General features: G+C 39.5%; 1 protein-coding gene across 1 annotated transcript in view; it reads right to left on the bottom strand.

The window, feature by feature from the left end:
- The window catches only part of TOP1 (DNA topoisomerase I), a 115,891-nt gene that overhangs the window by 32,238 nt on the left and 62,497 nt on the right, over positions 1-21,156 (bottom strand). Inside the window, exons 4-8 of the mRNA XM_027867121.1 lie at positions 14,896-15,022; positions 13,134-13,189; positions 10,896-10,991; positions 8,942-9,017; positions 5,534-5,634 (exon numbers count right to left, since the gene is read on the bottom strand). Of these exons, the coding sequence (XP_027722922.1) occupies positions 5,534-5,634; positions 8,942-9,017; positions 10,896-10,991; positions 13,134-13,189; positions 14,896-15,022 (456 nt within the window). The remainder of the gene's footprint in view (positions 1-5,533; positions 5,635-8,941; positions 9,018-10,895; positions 10,992-13,133; positions 13,190-14,895; positions 15,023-21,156) is intronic.

The raw sequence follows: 21,156 nt of genomic DNA, 5'->3' as shown, positions 1-21,156 counted from the left end.
TCATAATGAATATTCAGGCTTTCCAATGCTATTTTCACTTTTCCCTTTTTCAAAGGAAAAAAAGTTAATTACAAAGGCCCCTCAAAAGGCTGTGTCAGCATATACATGGATACCATTTTCATCTTACTACTCTGAAATTCTAACCAGTTTGGACACATAAAACAATACATATTACACAAAAACAGCAACATTAATATCAAGCCAAAGAAATACAATTAGTATTCAAATCATATGGTGGTGCTATTAGGGTCACAGCACTGCAGGACTTAAGAGATAAAAGGAACTTTGTACCTCATCTTACTCCAAGCCCCAGCATTTTATAGATGGGAAAACTATAGCCTGGGACAGTTGGGAGAGAAGAGTAAATTAATGGAAGGATGAGGAGCAGAAGCCAGGTCTCCTGACTCCCAAGTTCAGTGATCTTTCCACTAAAAAACATTAGAAAGCCAAAGCAGTGCTTTCTACCCATAAGCAAATATATCCTGCCTGACCTATTCACAATCATCAGAACAGAGAAAACAGCTACATGCTGGTGGTGAACAGACATGGCAGAAGAAAAAATATGCTTCCCTCCCCTCCCTTCTCCAAAACACAGCATTTCCCCAATCTCCAAAAATCTAGTTTTCCACTTCCCATCAGCTAGGGCCCCGTTGTCTCTAGTCCTGCAGTTTTATTCAAATACAATTTTCCCTATTTCATCTTGTCTAGCTGAGGCTCTCCAGCTCCTCTGATTGTAATGGAGTCACTATAGGCCATCAGACACTTACACGCTACCAGTTCTGGCTTAGCAGGAGGATTTGAGAACAAATTTAGCCCCATAATAGGTTATTGTTATAGGATCAATGTCTCCTGCTGTGAAAATAAAATCATTATTCAAGGATGGTATCCTAGGCCTCTGCCTGCTTTTACATTTCCTGACAAAACTGTTCCAAGTCATTCCTAATGAAATTTTATAGTAAGGATTATCAGAAGGAGTAAGAGATAAGAACAGGGGAGGGGGGTTAGGAGAATACTTGGTTAAAGAAAGAAAGCACACAATAGAAAAGTGGTTCATCAGCTACAGGTAAGTCAGTTCTTATAATTTTATGTGAATATCAAAAGTTAAATGGATCTTTGAACAAATCACTTCTACAGCACCCATGGAATCCCAGCCATTTCAATAATCAAGACTCTTCGCTCTCTAATATTATGGTCATTGTTTACTAAGAGAAGCTCAAAACTCTCTCAACAGGGCTCTGAACTAGTCACAGATACCAGGCAGGAATAGTCGAGAATAATTCCAAACATTACTAAGTCTCTCTCTGTCTTAAAAAAAAAAAATTTTGTCTGCTGCTCTCTCTAGAAGGGCTATGTGGCAAAATATAGGAAACTCTCAAATTATAGGAGTTCATTTTAGAATTTTAGGTTATTTATATAATATATTCTCCTTTAGTAAAATTTACCGTAAATGGTGGTTATATTTACAGATTAGCCCACAGAGGCCTATTTTTGTTTAATGTATAATATATTTGGAAATGTGTATTTACAACGTAAAATAGTTAAACAATCCTGCTACAGATGTCCATATTTCCACTACATTACAAATAAAGCTCTACCATGAGCCCTTCTCATGGTGTGGAGGTGACCCAGGGCTCTGAAAGACTTATGAGCACAGTGCAAGGCCTAGCAGGTCCTACCAAGTTGGAAAATGCAGCTTCGGAGTCAAGAGTATGAGGCTGTTGTCTAAGGACCAGCACAGCTAAGTTCCAAGAGGCTCATCACCAGGTTGGCTACATGGTGATGAAGTTTTTGGCCACAGTGACTCTCAGAGGCTGGCTACTAAGTTTTAGGTGGGGTTGTGATGTGTTAGTGAAGGGGGTACCCATACTAACTAAACTACAAATCATTGGAGGTCAGAAGAAAGTGTGAGAAGCAGGTACATATGTGGAAAGTGGGGAAACAACACAACATTTTACTTGGATCTTGGGATTGCTCCCAAAGCAGGACATCTCATTTGTTCTTCCTTCTCCACAACCTAACCATCAGCAAGAAGACTCTTACCTCCTGCTTCTCACCTTTGGCAACACTAAAGAAATACAGAATGGTATTCTGCTCTCTGCAGCTCCAGTGACAGTTTGTCCATCTGTGGTATAGACCAGGGGTGTGAAACCTTCAGCTTCGAGGCTACAAGTGGCCTGCAGGCCACAGGTTCCCCACCTCTATTAGAGGAATGGTTAAGACAGGGTTTGTACAGGCAAGCCAGGTTTCTTTGCCTGGGCCGAATAAGCGGGGAGAAAATCAAAACACTACAGCAGGCATTTTGCCCTTTACCTTATGTTAAAAAGCCTCATCTGTGTTGAAAGAATTCAAAGTAAAACTGATAAAGCACAAACTTGCTTTACTATACTAAATTATAAATTGTTTTATATGCGTTTTGACTACCTGGAAGAGTGAGCTAGTTTTTTCAAAACCCACCCCCCACGTCCCCAAATACATCAGTTACATAGCCCTTGGTTTTAAATAAAGATTTGAGAAAGTCACATGAGGGTAGACTGGAGAGGCCCACTTGTAGCACCTCATTTTAGAAGGGCCCCTAATTCAAGGAAGATGAGTTACAACATCAACTTTGCCAGCGGCTTTTAGTCTGTGTCTGGCCAGGAAAGAGCAAAATGTAGAGCCCTCCCTTTCATGCAGTTTCAGTGAGGAAGAGGTGGAGACTAATTAAAAAGTTTTTTCAAAAATCCTCCTCAAACCCCCCCCCCCATCTCATTTTACCCACTCAAACCAAAACACCTGCTCCAGGACAGAACACTACTCTCTACAATCCTGACCACATCTCCCACCCCCCACCACCAATCTAAAGGTCAGTTCCATCTGGTGACTGGATTTCTGCCATACGTGGATTTGCTCACTTGCTAACAAAAGATCCTGCCACCCAAAGGCACATTCACCCCATCAGAGTATCTCTCAGTAGCTGTGGCTGTGATGGCTGCCCTCTTTCACATCATCCACAGGAATAGCTCATACAAGAACACAGCAGGCCACATTTCCTGCTCTGTTTCAGCCCACCAGTCCAGTGTTCCAGCTGAGCTGAGAAATAGTTAGAATGCCAAGCTCACCAAGGTCCAATAGATTGGGACAAATACCTCACAAGGGGATAGTCAGCACATAGAGGGAACATAAGAAGTTTATCTGGATGCCCCACATAGTTCAAAGTGGGTGGGGAGGTTGGTCTTGGAAGTCACGGCCTGCCAGTTGAGCTCAAGGATAAAGTCAGAAAGCAGCTGGAGTTTTTTCAAGGATGTGAGTTCAACAAATAAGCACATAAACCAGATTAGAAAATCAATCTTTGAACATTTTAATTATTCAGAAGAGAATAACAATATTCCTCTACTGTCACCTTATGCAGTCTGAACAATTAGAAGTGCTTCTGGACAGAACTGTGGGAAATCAGTCAGTACAACAGATACACTGGAATGGGAAGACTGACATTCGTGCACGACAAACAAAGCATCTCAGTGACAAGTATTTGAAGGAGCAACAAAAACTGGTTGGGACATTCTAAGAGCTGACTTGAAAGGAATACAAAATGCCCTGAGAACTCTAAAGTTCTGCCCTGTAAAGAAATCATGAAATGTAAGTCAACTTAGAAGAGGAACCAGACCCAAATTTGAACATAGCAAGCACCTTCAGACTGGGAGGTTCCCATTGCCTGGAAGGAAAGTACAAAGATTAAAGGAGGAAAAAAGAACACCTGAAAAGTCAGACTCAGAATATAGCAAATCCCCTTCATGTCTGGGACAGCCAACATTAAGGGGCTTTGGAAGCCACAGTGGCCCATACTGAAGAGAAAGGAAGTGGTAAGGCAGTCTGGCTCACCCAGATTAGATAAAGCCTCTTCAAAGACATAAGTTGGAAAGGGGCTTGAGATCAACCCATCAAGCCATTCAGGTCTGCTTTTTTTTGTTAGGACTACTTTAAGAGCTGAGTTTTTTGAAGCTGATGAAAGGAGATGATTTTAGGTGGTGAGTAAGGGGAAGCAGTGGGAAAAAATGGAGGACTTGGCCATTTAAGCTCCATGATTAGAAGTTACCAGCAAGTGATACCATGGCCAAGAGAAATGAAAACAAGACTGAAAGGTGATATCAAAATAAAATATATTAATAAATATTTTTCAAAAAGTTGAACTGAATTCTTGAATATAGAGTAAATAGCCCTAGAGTGACGGAAGGAAATGGGTAGGTGTGTATTCCTTATCTCTGAGTGAATTCATCCAATCTCTCAAACAAACTGCATGATGTGGATACAGTAAGTTTGACACTCAGGCTTCAATTCAGTTCAGGGAAGTTAAGAAGTTGGGGTTCAGAGGGAAACATGCATTAACAACATGGTAAAAGCTATTCATCTCTTGATTCATAATCATTCACCCACACATCAATCAGTTTTTTGTTAAGGTGGATTCTAGAACTACAGTTTCTTTTAAAAAAAAAAAGAAAGAGAAAAATCTTCAAAGATTACGGCTATTATTTGTCATGTGAATCCAAAGTACAAGTGATTAATTAGAAGTAACACTACAGTATCTAAAAAAAGGCAACAGATATCTTTTAATAAAGATTTAAGCATTTAATTGTTAGGTAGTTTCACAGTACAAGTAAATGTTATCCTTATGAAACGCCCCCCATGTCTTTGGGAACTAATTTGCACAAATATCAATGGGAAGAAAAGAAAGGAATCATGAACCTGAATCATAACAAAGTGAACTTCCAGAAACTGGAAGTATGCTCAAGTTAGAATATACTCTGAATTCAATCAAATGGAGTAGGTGAGCATCTCCACTGGCAAGATACAAGACCAAAAACTTTACTAACTCACATCACAGTTCATGATTTTTTTTGGAGGAAAAGGATCATAAAAACATCCCTATCCTAAATGTATCTACTTCTGAGAAACAATGAAACTGACAACTTTCAAGAAACAAAATTAAAAAAAAAAATCAAAACCACAAGGAAATAAACAGAAGTCTTTTGTTTAGTGCTTCCTAATTTGAAGTGGGAGATCCCTTTGCTTTCTGAGTTCATTTGAGAAACTCCTTTCCCTGTGACTGCACAGTTTTCCCCCTTTGCTCTGCCAGATGAGCGCTAGTCCTTTCTAACCTGACTAGAGCCTCTCCTAGACAGCACACTCTAGCCTCTGTTGTTGCCACCTGTATCAATGATTCCCTATAGTCACCTAGGCTCCACACCACTGTCTGGGAGTTCTTCCTTTCTGTCTGGACAATGATAACACTAAGTACTGTCAAGCTATAAGCTCCAACCTGGAGCTTCTTCCTCTCCTACCCACATCTAATCTAAAGCTGCTAAAAGGCAAACTAAAAGATCTGTTAAGAAAAAGATAAAAGACAGAAGAGGACCTGGAACCTTATTTCAGGAGACACTGTTTTAGAGGAGAACACACCTTCTACATTATTACTACAAAGGTGAACTCTCAAACTTGTAGACTACATTAGGTAATAAGAGCAAACAGCTAAAATTTTAACCTAGTGAGGACATGTTACCATTTCCATTTCTGCTCCTCCTCTTTCTTCGGTTTCTTCCGCTTGTTATCTGGTTCAGGAAGTTTCTTATCTTTGTTCTTGTTTTTTTTTGCTTTGTTGTCCTAAGAGAACAGTTAAGAGAAAAGTGCTAAGTCATGGAAGGAAACTACTTACACTCAGCATAAAACTGAACCACACACACACACACACACACACACACACACACACACAATTTCTTGGAGAGATGGGGATCAAAATGTTAAAAGATTGGCTTCAGAGCATGTTTCAGTTAAAAGGAACTTCAGAGATCACCTAGTCCTCCTCATTGTACAAGGAGGAAATCAAGGTGAAGAATGAAGATATTAGTTCCTTGCAAGAGGAAGATAGGTCAGGGGAGTTTTTTTTCCTCAACTTTACCTGGTTCTCAAGCACGTCTACCACTAGCAATATCTAGGTACCCACGTGGTCCAGTGTTCTCACAGCTGAGTTGGTGGGAAGTAATATATTGCCACTATCAAAAGGTAATTACTTGAAATCATATTCAAAATGATATAGCAAAATCAACCTAATGTAGCCAGAGAGCCCCAAAAAGCTTATTCATTTCTACATTGGCTTTTTCCCCAAGTCCTGGTTTTCATGAATCCACCAACCTTAGGCAACAGGATTAGAATGGGAGTGATCTAGCATAAAACATAGACAACAGAAGCTCACTGAAACTTTTGGTGAGAAATATCATAACCAGATAGAGTATATATGCTCAATGCAAAAAACATAATTTTCTTTAAAGTAAGAAGAGCTCTTATATAGAAACATAAAATATTTTATATAGCATATTACATTATATGCCATGTATCTTTTACATATTAATATATTTAAGATTTTTCCTTTTCCTTACCCTCAAGGAAATTAAGTTTTTGCATATATTTTATTACGTGTACCAGAGACAGCAATATTTCAGCATTTATTCATGGCCATAATGTGCATCTGAACCCTACTTAGATGAGTTGTATGAAATTTTTAAAAAGGAAGATGTGGTTCCTGGGAACAGGATGAGAATCCTGAGTTTATTTAGATGACAAGGATTATTATCATTTAAACAAAAACAAGATGAAAGAAAAGGAAATACGGTTCAGTTAAGCCATTCTCTTAATAGCTTCTGAAAACCCATGCAGATGTTCACATCAGTAAACTACTGGCTACAGTATAACTTTCAGATCTCAAAATGGGAAAAACAGCCCTAAGGGACTTCCGGGTAATTTTCAGACTAGAAAAATATATACATAAGTTTACAACTAGAAAAATATATACTAAGTTGCCTGCCCTAATAAGCCTGGTCCTTGTCTGATACAGTGCCTCTGTCTTAATATCTTATGTATTTATTTGAATGGGGGAAGGGAGGGCAGCAAGGAAGGGGAAGATAAAGGCTGAAAAGAGAGAGGATGGGACAATAAAAAAGCCAACTAAATATCTTTTCCAAAGGGTTTAACTAAGGTATCCATTATCCACAACCTTACCTTCAATCTCAAAGACAAGGTCTTATCTTGCTTTAAAGGGCTCAGGTATACAATCCTCTTGGTAGAAGGGTTAGTAATATAAAGCCAGAGTACAAAACACTAAAGCAAGAGCAAAGTCTTGGGCTTAAGCTGCACATTCCCTTCTAGACTGGTTTATGCCAATTACCTACATATAAAAGCACAGTGATTGGCCACCATGAATCACCACTCAACACTGTTCTGAATTCCTTGGACTTGGCTGCCATAACTTGCGCTACTGCCAGGAACAGTGGTCAGCAAAAAGGAGACTGTGAGAACCAGGGAATGGAGAAATGTACTCTCATAACCCTTCTGTGCCTATCTACTCACTACTGTTCCTAGAATGGTGTATTAAAAATTCAGCTTCAGGGGGTTGGATGAAATGGCCCCTAAGATTCCTTCTAACTTTTAATCTATGATCCTATGATCTCATTCTTTCTTCTAGAGTCAAATTGTCTTTTAGATGGTTCTATAAGACTCACTGTTATCTAATGCCTTTACCTCTAGGATTTCTAGTCATTGGTTGGCCCTCAGGACCCCTCAAAGTCAAAGGTTAACTTCACTGTCATTGTGAACTCCTATATCCCCTTCCATAAAGAAAAGTCCAACACATTCATAGCTAACGCTTTCCTTTCCTCTATGTACTAACAGACTATGAAGTACAAGAAAATCTATTGTCTATTTCCTAGGGAAATGATTTTATACCTTTTCTTTCCTTCCTATTACCTGCTACTTCCATAGATCTGAAAAAAGATCAAGAAAATATCCTGCCTGATTAAAAAAAAATGATTAGCAGGATTGGGATGGAATAAGAACTTGAAGGCACCCTTTTTAATACTCTAGAAACAGACCATTCACCTCATAGCAGGAGTGGGGAACCTGCAGCCTCGAGGCCACATGTGGCCCTTTAGGTCCTGAAATGTGGCACTTTGACCGAATCCAAACAAATGTTCTGTGAAGTCTGGATTTCGTCAAAGGGTCACACACATTTCAGGATCTAGAGGGCCACATGTGGCCTCGAAGCCGCAGGTTCCCCACCCCTGCCTTATAGGAACAGAGGTTGAGCTGGAAGGTATCAGCTAGCCAGGCTGATCCTCAGACACCTAAAACAGTAAGGGGGGAACAATTCAATCCAGCTGGTTTGCTCTAAAAGGTCCCTAACTTGTTGGAGGAAGAATTATTTCTTAATTTTCTTGAATACTTGGGGTGGGAGGTAGGACATAGAGGTGGACGGAACCAGTAGCCTAAAGAGGCAAGGTCAAGCATAGTAACAGTTTTTAGCCACCTCTTTATCCTTCATGGAACTATTTGCAAACCTCATTATGCCCAAGTAGATCAGCATATCTATGAATACCACCAAATGGGTGAATATGGCAAGACCACTAGAGCAATTTCCTAGAGAGGCAGTGATTTTCCAGAAAAATAAACCAGAAATCATGTGGCCAGCAGACTAGTAGGGTTTGATTGAGTACATTTGGACTAAGTAGCATTCTTAGAATTAGGGGAGGTGGCCAATTTAGTATATTTACTCAATGATGGGGGACTGTTTTAGACCTTGTAATTCCACTGTCATCACTTAGGTTCATAAAAGAATTCTTTCCCATCTTCTACATCATAGGATGATATACTTAAGAGCCGGGAGGAATCTTTAAAGGTCATCACTGCCAATTTACCAATGAAATTACTGAGGATCACAGAGATAAAGTGATTTGCCAAAGGGAAAGAAGGCAGAAAATGGTAGAGCCAGGACTCAAAGCTAGGGCCTTTCATACCAGATCCTGGGCCCACACCCATTGTACTGTGCTGTCTCCTGATCAGACTCAGAAGCTCTTTAAAAATCATACGAGCTATAGAAGTCAATTCCAAACTGCGAGCCCCATTCCATTTTCTTACTAACCTCTTCTTCTTCTGGTTTCCGCTTCTTTACCTTCTTGATATCTTCTGTTTTTATTTTCTTGGGTTTATAATCAGCCCTAGAGAATGGGAGGGGAAAAAAGAGTACTTAGGTATAAATCAATTACTCAAGTCTTCTTTTCTCAACCAAGGAATGAAAGGCCACCAGATGGAAATGCAATGAAGATGAAGATATAAGACCAAATAGATAACAAGAAAGAGAGCTGGCTTGCAGGCATGGTTTAAAATCAACTCCTTTAGACTAAGAGAAGGGAAATAAACATTTATATAGTGTCTCCTATGTGCCAGGCACTGTGCTAAGTGCTTTTTACAAATATTATCTCATTTGATCCTTACAACAGCCCTGTGAAGTAGATACTATAATCAAGCTCATCTTACAACTGAGGAAACTGAGGCAAATAGAGGTTAAGAAACTTGCTCAGAGTCACATAGTAAGTGACTACAGCTGGATTTGAAATCAGTTCTTCTTGATTCCAGGCCCAGTGTTCTATCCATTAGGCCACCTAGCTACCTCTAGTCCAAGAAGAGTGAGAAGTTGTAAAATGACAGTTTAGAAACTAAAATTATAACTCAACACATTGTGAAAACCTATTGTAAAAAGGAAAGTAATCTGTTCCCTTGTGGAATAAACATTGAATCTAGATCCATCTACTATTCCTCTCATTCAATCATTCCACCAGCCATTCAAGACAACAGTGACAAACAGGTACCAAAGTTAAAGCTTGAATCTTGTGGATTATCTTTAACAGATATGCAAGGGTCTAAATGCCAGTGCTATAAAGCTGATTTGGAAAATTTTGTTCCCCACGCCTGGGATGCTCTCCATTCCCCTCTTCTTTCCAATTCCTGGCTTCCTTCAAATTCTTGATCCCCCTTAATGCTAGTGCCTTCCCTCTGTTGCTTATCTTCCATTTATCTTGTTTGAACATAGTTGTTTGCATGTTGTTTTCTTTACCACACCATGGGCTCCTTGAAAGCCGAGCCTTTTGTGTGTGTTGGGGGATGGAGTGCAGGGAAGGAGTGCTCTTTGTATCCCCAGTGCTTGACACTTGACACTACTATGTGTCAAGGACATAGTAGGCACTTAATAAATGCTTGCTGGTGGAACTGGATGACTCACTTTGACCCCAGATTTTCTTCAGCACTACAGTTAGCTCCTATACCTATTTCCTCTTGTCTGTATCCTGTGACTCCGTGCTCAATTTGTGGAAGCACAGTAAGTAAGAGATACATAAATGAAAAAAAAAGGAGCAATTAAAGTTCAACAATTTAGGAAAAGGAGAATGAGCCAGTCTGAAGTACACAATGTTTGAATAAGTGGAATTCTGATTATATCTGTATACATCAAGCATCTATGCTAACTGAAACCTAACTTACAAAGTGTCGCCTCAAAGTAACTGTTTCTTTTTTTCTTTCTTTCTTTTCTTTTTTTTTTCCCGAGGCAATCAGGGTTAAGTGACTTGCCCAGGGTCACACAGTGAGTATCATTGTCTGAGACTGTATTTGAACTCAGGACCTCCTGACTCCAGGGCCAGTGCTCTATCCACTGTGCCATCTAGCTGCCCCCAAAGTAACTGTTTCTTGGGGAACTGCTTTAAGAAACAGTTTGGAATGACACATATAATTAGCATATCAACTGGTTTTAAATAATAAGTATTTCAAAGGTACTCAAAGAAAGTTTTTTCTGATCGGCAGTCTTAAATATCCTCTACTTTATTCCTCTTTTGCACTATTCATTTACACTCAACAAACCTTTACCCCAAAGAAGGAAAACTATCTAATTTTATCCATTGAATCAAAATTCTGAATTAGTCAAATTAATGAAGTTTCAAACTGTACACTATGCTGGTATTGCACTGACTCTTCTGGATAGCTATTCTCCGAACAAAGAAGCAATCCCCTTCTCTGCCTAATGAATCAAAATGAGCATTACTCACTCATCATCCTCTCGAGGTCTCTTTAAAGGCTTGATATCTTCTTTAGGTGAAGCAAAATAACCATCATCATCTGGTTCATCTTTAATACGAGGTGGACTAAGGAGAGAGTTGACAGTCTTATTAGGAATACTGGAAATCTCTGAACAAAAGGCAGAAATCATCTTACTCAGAGAAAACTGTCAGAGCATGATTGGATCTTCATGTCCTCTGGTTCTACCACAGAAATAGATTAAATTCTCCCCTTGTTTTATATGTCCCATTAGTTATCTGAATTTATCTACACTTCCTAGAATGAAAGGCTGAATCATCTCACTTGAGACAGAGACCTGTTGTTCTCTTCCCTTCTGCACTAGAGGTGAGCCAAGCTAAAAACAACTGGAGCCCCTTCCCCATCCAGACCAGTGGTGGATGGATTCAGTGGCCTCACAAGGTAGGAGTGATCAGCTAGATCACTGCCATAGACACACTCCAAGAGTATATTTGCATCTATGAAGTAACCTTCCCAAGATGGCACACATATGTGCTAAGCAGTAGAACTAACATTTGAACTCAGGTCTTCAGTAGTCCAAAGTAGATAAAAATTTCCAAAACTATTGCTTCTCCTTGTAAACAACTATAATTCTAAGCTTTAATACCATTAGTTTTTTTTTTTTAGGCTATTGGGGTTAAGTGACTTGCCCAGAGTCACACAGCTACTGAGTGTTACGTATCTGAGGCCAGATTTGAACTCAGCTCCTCCTGACTCCAGGGCCGGTGCTCTATCCACTGCGCCACCTACTTGCCCATTGTCATCAGTTTTCAAAAGCAAAATCATCACTTTACACAAAGGAAGATGGCATAGAATAGAATCCTTTCTTATCAAAATTCTCCTTGTCAACTTTTATAGTTGCAGGATATAAAATCACTACCCACAACCCTGAATGTTGGAAAGTTCCAGTTGTTCCTTATCAGAAAGAGACACCTCAATGTTTAGCAACCAGTCAAATGAATATTGGACTCCAGGACAGTCACAGTTAATAAAGATATGTAGCACATACAAAACTACCCCGAAGGCAGTACTCCATCAGAAGGAGACTAGATTATTTTTTTCACAGACAAGTACAGAAGACTACAGTTTTTCAAAAGGAACGCTGGGTGTAGTAATTTATTAGTGACAAAAAAGGACCATGTTTTAGAACTGAATAATCTTGTTACTGCTAATTAGAAAGGTTAAAATCTACAGCAAGGCACCGAACCCAGAGAAGGCCAGTTATATTTCAAAGATAAGAATGTGCTAGTGCTAATTGGCTCAAGGAGCTTTTGACTTAAGCTATTACTCTACATTTCTCACAAAACAATTCCAAATTATGCCTGAGGGGGGCATTTGTCATTCCTACTTAGAAGGGATCAGGACTGACCATAAATTGTCCTAAACTAGAAATACATTCCGAAAAGTGAAACTAAAAGTTGAAAGTTTCAGGAAGCCAACTCAAAGCACTCTGCTGGAAGCAGCAAAAGAATATCTACAGCACTTTCCAACAGGATGAAGCAACGACACAGGATTGTTTTAGGGAATTAATGCCTTTGAGAAAAAAGTAGAGTCTTGGGAGAGAAGAGTTTGAGCACTTAACCACAAAAATCACAAAAATCCTCTACTCCACAGATTATCTCTATGTACCATATTCCCCTTAAACATGTAGTAAAATAGGGGTAGTGGATTAAGTCTATCTCCGGACAGTGCCTGAAAGTGACAAAGGCCTGAGAGCATGAGATTTGTCAATGAAATTTTTAGAAAGAAAGTGGAACACCTTAGTAGTGGTGTTTCCTGTCACTGCTAGCAAAGAAGACAGAAGAAATCTTAATGAATGGCTACCATTAGTAAGTAGGGCAAAATGGAAGCTGATAATTGGCTTCAGTTCAGCATATCTGTGCTGTGCTATTCCGGTTTGTGAACATCCAAATTATGCAACACCCCCTCCTATTCACTTCTGAAAAATGCCAGGCTTCAATCACTTCCTACCAGCCTCTCCCCCTCAAAATAAATTATTGGTACACTCATATTGCTACCCTATTCCCAATATTTGATCGGAAAGAGTCAATGATGGCTTTAAATTTAATTTAAATTCTTCATCCGCTGCAATTGTCAAGAAGACCAAGTACATACTGGTCTGTCTGTCTGTAGGCCCAATGCTGCTAATATGGCAGTTAAACTAGTGGACACCAATATTGAAAGATAAATCAACAAAGCAGATTACTTACCTAGAGAAACCATTTTCTTTCTCCTTCTTTATTTTTGCATCTCCAGATGGTCTTCCCTGTAAGGAAAATAAAATAAATTGATCAGCGGCTCAAATGATTTGAGTTTGGGTGAATCTCTCACATAATCACAAATACCAACTTTAAGTCTTTAGACATTCTTTTTTAGCACAGGGTAGGCTTCAGCTTTTCTTTTCATAAGGAACTTTCCAAGGTTATCTTAAAATGACAGAATTTTAGAGTTAGAAAGAATCTATGGGATCAAGTAATCCAGTCCCCTCATTTTACAGATGAGTAAACGAAGGCTCACTGAGTTGGACTTAGAAAGTGGCAGAGCTGAGACTAGAACACGATACACTATAGTATTTCCACTACACCTCTCCTGGCCTTCAATTTTTCAGAATGGTAAAACACTTAAATTCTCTACCAAAGAATATAGCCTCATTATGGTTTCAGAGGTTCAGAGTAGGTAAGGAATGCGAGCCATGGAGAAAGTGGGAACAAGGATCAGAGGGTAGCAAGAATAAGATGCACTTAAAAAAAAAAACTTACAGATTTAAAGACATAATAACCTTTGGTAGCCAAGTATTATACACTAGTAAAAATTTCCCATGAACCAGTATAGGTAGTTGGGAAACACAAAGCTATATCATACTAACTCCCTTTGGAAGGAAGTTGTGTTTCAGGCTAAACTGAAGTCCAATTTAATGAGAGAGGGGCTTTCTTCTCTTCTCAATGGAGATTTTAAACCTCTGAGTGTATACTATTCCCTCCACCTCACAGACACTATTGTGTCTCTCAATGATCTGCTACGCAGAGCAGGAAAAAAATGGGGAAAGAGCCACTATTTCCTGTATTTTTAAACTTAGCCAAACTAAACAGCCACATTCCTCCTCTCTCTCAATCTTCTAAGACTTGTCAGACACGTTGAATCTTTCAAAAAGTCTGCACAATGTGTTCTATTCCCAGCCAGATGGGCAGAACCTCACTGAAAACGTTTTAATTGGCTAGGCTGGGTCTGTGAGCCTCTGACTGATCATAATGAAAAAAGAAAAAAAAACCCAAAAAACCCCAAACCAAAAACAAACAAACAAAAAAACTCCAAAAAACCAGCAAGAACTTTCAACCTACAAGTAATAGCAATGCTAACAACAATAACTAATACACGTATATTGCTTTAAAGTTTGCAAAACATTTTATAAATATTATCTCATTTTATCCTTTCAATAATCCTGTGAGATAAGTGCTACTAGCATCTTCATTTTACAGATGAGGCAACTGAGGCAGAGAGACTTGCCCAGGACCACAAAGCCACTAAGTGTCTGGTGAAGGACTGATTTGCTTCTTGGCTCCAAACCCAGCACTCTTCCCACTACACCACCTAGGCCATAATTTTGAGCATATTCCTCTCACATGAGTAGGCTACCATCTCCTCTGCCCAAAAATATGCTTCACCTGACAAAGAGTTTTATATCATTTAAATATAACTTACTTCAAGGGATCCCCATATTCTTAGTTTTTCCACTGATTAGCTGAAGGGTTTCCAGGTAAGAAGCAAAACAAAACAGTAAGACACTGATCCGCCTGGAGTGCTGTGAAAGGAATTTGCTTTTTGGGGCTTAAGACTATGATTTGCTTTTAAGTCTCAGGCAAAACTGCCCAGCTCAAGGATCAACACATTCTCTATTAATAACAGAAAATTCCTGGGTAGTTTGACAACTTAAAGTGTCACCTCCATTTCTTTTCCCACTGAAAAATAAGGTACCTTTTCTTCCTTTCGTTTCTCCTTGTCTCTATCTTTGTGTTTGTCTTTGTGTTTCTCTGAGCTGCCATCTTTGTGTTTGGTTTTCTCCTTTTCTCTGTGTTTCTTCTCTGAGGAATCTTTGTGCTCACTGAAAAAGACACACCGAGTTAGCCTAAAGCAGGGACCACAGGGGTTCACTTCACAGGATCATCTCACAAGATACACTGAGATAACATGAACCATGGAAACTCACAATTGCTTTATACAAACAGTCTTAGCACAAAGATCAAGTAGGGGCTTTTAGCCTTGTCTGAATTGATTATCTTTTCATTTCATTCTTGAACAAAGCAACAAGACAGAAAAAGACAGCCACTAAGGATGTCAGGCTTGAAAACTTAAAGTGATCTGAAATTTACAAAGACATTGTGCTACTAGAGCATTTCGATTACCCCTGATGTGAGAAAACAATGTGAACCTGAAATTATCCATTAAAAAAAAAATACGTGGAAAGTACATCTAGGGATTTCATCCCAGGCTTAGACTGACACGTAGCATGTATAAAAAGCAGTGAGTTCTTTAAGTGACTAGCAAGGAACAGAGCCTCTTTCCAGTGAGCTCCAAGGAAAGATGGGCAGGAAAAGATCTGGATGGATCTCAGAAATCTTGTTCAGTCTTCTCTTTTAAAAAGTCACTAATGCTCTCTACTAACCAAACTTCCCTACCCCTGTACCAGCAAGAGGTCTTCCTTAGGCCTGCCATGTGAGGAGGTTTACACAAAATTTTGAAAAGTACTAAATTATGCAGTCCAAGAAAGAAAAACTCATCTTGGATGAGCCTGCCAAGTGGTTCCACAAGCTAATAACTTCAATGCAAATTCAAGTGCCACAGATTAGAAGCACTGATCAAGTCTGCTCGTGGCCAGGTCAGGATGCTCTAGTCTTCCAGGTCTGGAAGCCGTATCATCTCCCACTGATTAAAGGGTTGGTCTTTCACAGTTTTTAAGGGTCCCAAGCTTTAGTCCATGGAAACATGGATGGGTAACTATTTTTTAATTGGACTAACCATTTACTAAGAGCCTCATCCAGCTGTAGCATTAGATTATCATAATACAGTAAAGAGAATATTTGGGACCCAAAGAAGATTATAACCTAAGTGGAAAGATAAGCTCAATTCCACTAACTTGCTATATGACTTTGTACCAATCACTCCTGTTCTGAACCTGCTTGTAAAATGAAGAGGCTGAACTAAACAATTTCTAATGTTCCCTTCAGTTTTGAAATTCTATTATTTGAAGCACTAATAAAGGAGAAAAAAAAAGGTATCACCCCTCCTATATGTGGTCCTTTCTCTCCCCCCTCCCAGCCCAAAGCTGCGAATAGTGATAAATGAAGAGCTGATCTGAATTATACAGCCAAGGAAACAGACTGCAGTAAGATGAGTAACTCACATATTTATATAAAATACTTTACAATTTACAAAGTGCCTTCCTCACAACTCTGGGAGGTAAACAGTAGAAGAGAGGCTTTTATTACAATGTACAAGTATAACTGTTCCCCCTTTCAGACAAGTACAGAGGGATTAAGTGACTTGCCTAGACCCCACCATTTGTAAGCAGAAAGGCTGAGATTCAAATCATAGTCCCCTGAACTCAAGGGTAGTGCTCTTTCTATCATGCCACACTGCCTCCAAAACACTCAGCAAACTAAGTTCCAAGAATAAAGTTAAGCTGGTGGTAAAAGATCGAAGAGATGGCGCAGAGGAAGGAAAAAGTCTAGTCACATTTGTTGATACTTTCATTTCATTTATCTTCAGGTTCTTCCCAAGGGTATGCTAGAGCCAGCTTGAATCAGCTCTGAGAACTGTTTGTTAAATTTTCAGGAGAAACATTCACATCTCAGAAACAACAAATGCTACAAATTAGGGCTTGATTTATTATTTTGTTGATTGTCTAGACTTGAGAAAGTGAGGGAGAAAATGTTAATAATGTACATTAGGCTTAAAAGTGGGTCTTGCACACATTACTTCTGAGAACATTCTTAGAGTCAAGAATATTTCCCGTGGAGGGAGGGAACTGGGAGATCCCATAACAAAGGGTCCAGATTTGTTAGCTCACTGAAAAACTGTATTTTGTTGCTGAAAATAAAATTTCAAGATCTCTGAGACAGTTTTCATCCTGCTCCTTCCACCAGAACTGCAAATGGTTGCTAAATGGGTGCTAGATTCCACAAGGCTTAAGTTCTTCCTTAAGTTCCACTCCACTTACTCTCTCTGACTTAATGAAGCTAATTCTCCCAATGCTTGCCTGCTTTATCAGAACACAGACAACAGCCATTCAACATTCAATTGCAATCAAAGTGTGCACAGGCACATGAGTGCCAACAGGCTACTGAAAAAAGATACAAAGCTTTTTTTTTTTTTTTTTAAAGTTTTCATTTGTTCACCAGTTAGACCAGATATTGGTCAGGTAAGAGAAAGAAAGAAAACATGAAGAGCCCAATCTAGGCTAATCTGTAATCAGGGCGTGAAGTGTCCTGTGGCCCATCCCTCCCTTTGCCACACTCCCCAACACTGGTAGTGACCTGGCAGGCCCTAGACTTGGCCCCCGACGCCAGAAATAGGAAAGGAATTTGTTGCAATATGAAAGAAAAAACTTCCAACATGCATAGCAGCCACACAAAGAAACAGACTTACCTAAAGGAGCAGTAAATTCTAGACTTCAAGCCTTTTCACTGCCTATTCCCTATCCCTGCTATGCTCTCCTGCCTCACCTCCATCTCCCGGCTTCCTTGCCTTCCTTCAAGACTTAACTCAAATCCCGCCTCCAATAAAAGGCCTTTCTCAGTCCTCTCCCAGCCATTGCCTTCCCTCTAAAGTTCTTTCCCATTCACACCGTATACATCTTGTATGCGTACATTTGCTTGCATGTCATCTCCCCGTTAAGATGTGAGCTCCTTGAGGGCAGGCACCATGTTTTTCCTTTCTTCGTATCCCCAGAACTTAGCACATTATCTGGCACACAGCAGATACATAATAAACACTTGATTCATTGACTTACTAGGCTGGGGTATAGGGGGTAATCATGAATGACCACTTGTCAAAGATATTGTGTAGGGGATTCCACTTGAAGCATGGATTGGATTCAATGACTTCTACAATTCTTTCCAAAGTTGATTTTGTGATAAAGGGTGGTGCTGGCAGTAATGGTGAATCACAATGCTTCTTCCTCCCTCAATCCTTCATGTGAGATAGAAAAATGCACGCCGATCAGAAGCATGCTCATGTAGTTTTGGTAATATGTCTCCTTTGGTCCAGGCTTTGCCCACAAGAGATGAAGACAGGAATTGACCCTTGGTGGGGAATTGTACGGTCAGAGTTGATGCCAGAAGACAAGGAATTAACTCCAAAATCAGGTAAAAGCTTTAAAATGAATCTAATTTTCATGAAGGTTGAATAAGCAACCCCCTTAACTTCCAAAGTATCAAGGAATTTCTGATCAATACAGAGCAGAATCAGAATACAAATTCAGGACATCTGGGGAGTCATGAATAGTTGGGAAGATGTCACCCTTTTCTTTACGCTAATTCTACCACTTGAGTTTTACTAGATGCCACACACCTGAAATAGATTCAAATGGAACATAAAGTCATCTATAGCCATTTTGAAACACAAGCTCACTATAGGTTATCAGAGGACAAATATTTGAGGCTGTGTAGTAGGAAACATCAGGAAATCTAGAACCTTGTTTCCTTCCCTCAAAAAAACCTCCCACTCTAGTTGGAAATGTTTAAAAACATGAAATATATAAAATATTTTACATATAAAACATAAAATTGATTTGGAAGGCAAGTACATTTTCAGAATGCCAATCAGGTCCTGCTACAATTGAAAAAGGTTTAAATGCAGATAATGGTATTTCCCAAACTTTCCTATTAGTCTCACTTTTTGATGGGATCTGAAATTACCCCCACCTACTCAGTATTATAAAAGCCAGAGGGGAAAAAACCCCCCAAAACATTGGACTACCAGCTGTGCACAGATGCTGGATTCTTGGCTCAGATTTCATTCCTGCCTGGAGGGCAAGATATACTGCACTAGCAGAGAATGAGAAATCAACACTCTAACTGAAATACAGGAAGAGAAAGCAACTTAAAGACACCCTCCTAAAACGTTCATGTTTACATATTGCTACAAGATCTAAGCACCGGGAAATAAATAAACCTCCAAACCCATTCTACAAAGTATAATATGGCTCTATAATTATGATGGTCAAATGCTTCAGTAATGGAGAAAAATCACTGTGACTTCTTCCCTAGTTAGTTGGGGATGGGTGAGAAGGCTGGAATAAAGAGAAACGGTGATAAAGAAAGGGCAAGGAAAGGAGAAATGTGTTCCCTTGCATCCACAGGATGGAATGTTTTATCTACGGGTTCATTTCAATACAACAAATATTTATTAAGCACCAACTGAATACAAGGTACTGAGGATATTATAAAAACAAAAACGAAGACCTTTTACTTCCTAATTTCTCTTCTTTTCTAGTCTTCTTACTTGCTTTTCCAGTCTTCTGACACCATACGCTCTTCCATATACTCTGTGATCCAGTGATCCACTGAACCAGGCCTCCCTGCTGTTCCTAGCCCAAGACTCCTAGGCTCTAGGCTCATGCCTGGCTCTAGGCATATTCACTGGCTCTTCTGTATGCCTGGAATTTTCCACCTCTTGGCTATCCTTGTTCCCCTGGCTTTCTTCAAGCCCCAGCTAAAACCCTACTTTCTACAGGAAGCCTTTCCCAATCCCCCTTAATTTAATGCTTTCCCTCTGTTAATTATCTCCATGTATCCCAAATATAGCCTCTCGGTACATAGTTGTTTGCACGTTGTCTCCATTAGACTGCACTGCTTTGACAGCAGGGACTATCTTTTGCCTTCCTCTGCATCCAGAGATTAGCACAGTGCCTGGTGGACAGTAAGAGCTTAATAAGTGTTTGTGGACTAACTGACAATTTCTACAGTCCCTGATTTTAGTGACTAGACAAACCTTTTTTTTTTTTTTTTTTTTTGCTTTTTGGTGAGGCAATCAGGGTTAAGTGACTTGCCCAGGGTCACACAGCTAATAAGTTTCATGTGTCTGAGACTGGATCCGAACTCAGGTCCTCCTGACTCCAAAGCCAGGGCTCTATCTACTGTGCCACCTAGCTGCCCCTTGACTAGACAAACCTAAAGGTGAGCTAGTACACAGAAAGACACAAGTAGGTTCCTGTTATTCTGTCCAACTTGTTTTACCTACAGAGTTTTTGTAAGCTGAACTTTTACATAAATGTGAGACATTATAATCCCTCACCTTAACAACAGAATGAAGAAGTCTTTAGGCTAATTCTAAGATGGTATAGGGATATCACAGAACTCTTTTGAGAAGGTCAGTACCAAACCCCAGATATTGTTTTCTACCAACCCTACTGGACAGCAAGCATTCATTCATTCAGTAAACATTATGTGAGCACCTATTATGTAAATGTCATGGGGGGGCACTAGAGATGGATTAGAACAGAAATGCTAAGAACATAAGACTGGAACCGGGTAAAATTAAAAAAACAACAACAACAACAAATTTGCTTGAAGTGGAAAGACATAGATTCCTCCGGGCTTAAAGTGGCTCTCCAGCAAAAGTATACACCATATTACAAAAGATTGTTTCTGAGCACTTTAGAAAGGAAAATAGTAAAGATCAAATATTTAGAGCTAGAAAGGACCTTAGAGGTCACCTAGTGAAACCCCCTTGGACAGAGCTTCTACAGATGAGGAAATTGAGGCAGAGAGAAATTAAGTGATGTGCCCAGGGTCACACTGTTAGTGTGCTTTCCACTGTACTGCTCAGCCTGAAACAACCTAGAAACTGTGCCAAAATGAGAAAGATGGTCCTGTTATCTGAAATTCCTTAGGGATCACCGAATCCTGGCAGCGTGCACGGTATAGTGGGCTAGAATAGTGAACTCGAGGTCAGTAAAGACTGTCTTCAAATCCTCCCTCAGACATTACATGACCTTGGGCAAGTCCTTAAACATCTCTCAGCCTCAGTTTCCTCATCTGAAAAATGGGGATAAACTCTAAGGGATATATGCATGTACCTTATGATATATGTAAGCAATATGCAGATTTTTAAATAATATATAAGCAAGATACAAATTTCTAAATAATATGCTATTATTATTAATAGTCACATTCCTAAGTTCTTTCAGGACACTGGGCAAGCAGAATGGAGCTCATTTAGAATTACTATTTACTC

The sequence above is a fragment of the Vombatus ursinus genome, unplaced genomic scaffold, assembly GCF_900497805.2.
Source record: "Vombatus ursinus unplaced genomic scaffold, bare-nosed wombat genome assembly UNPS02014785.1, whole genome shotgun sequence".
Lineage (NCBI taxonomy): Eukaryota > Metazoa > Chordata > Mammalia > Diprotodontia > Vombatidae > Vombatus > Vombatus ursinus.
This window is presented reverse-complemented; position numbering and strand designations above follow the sequence as displayed.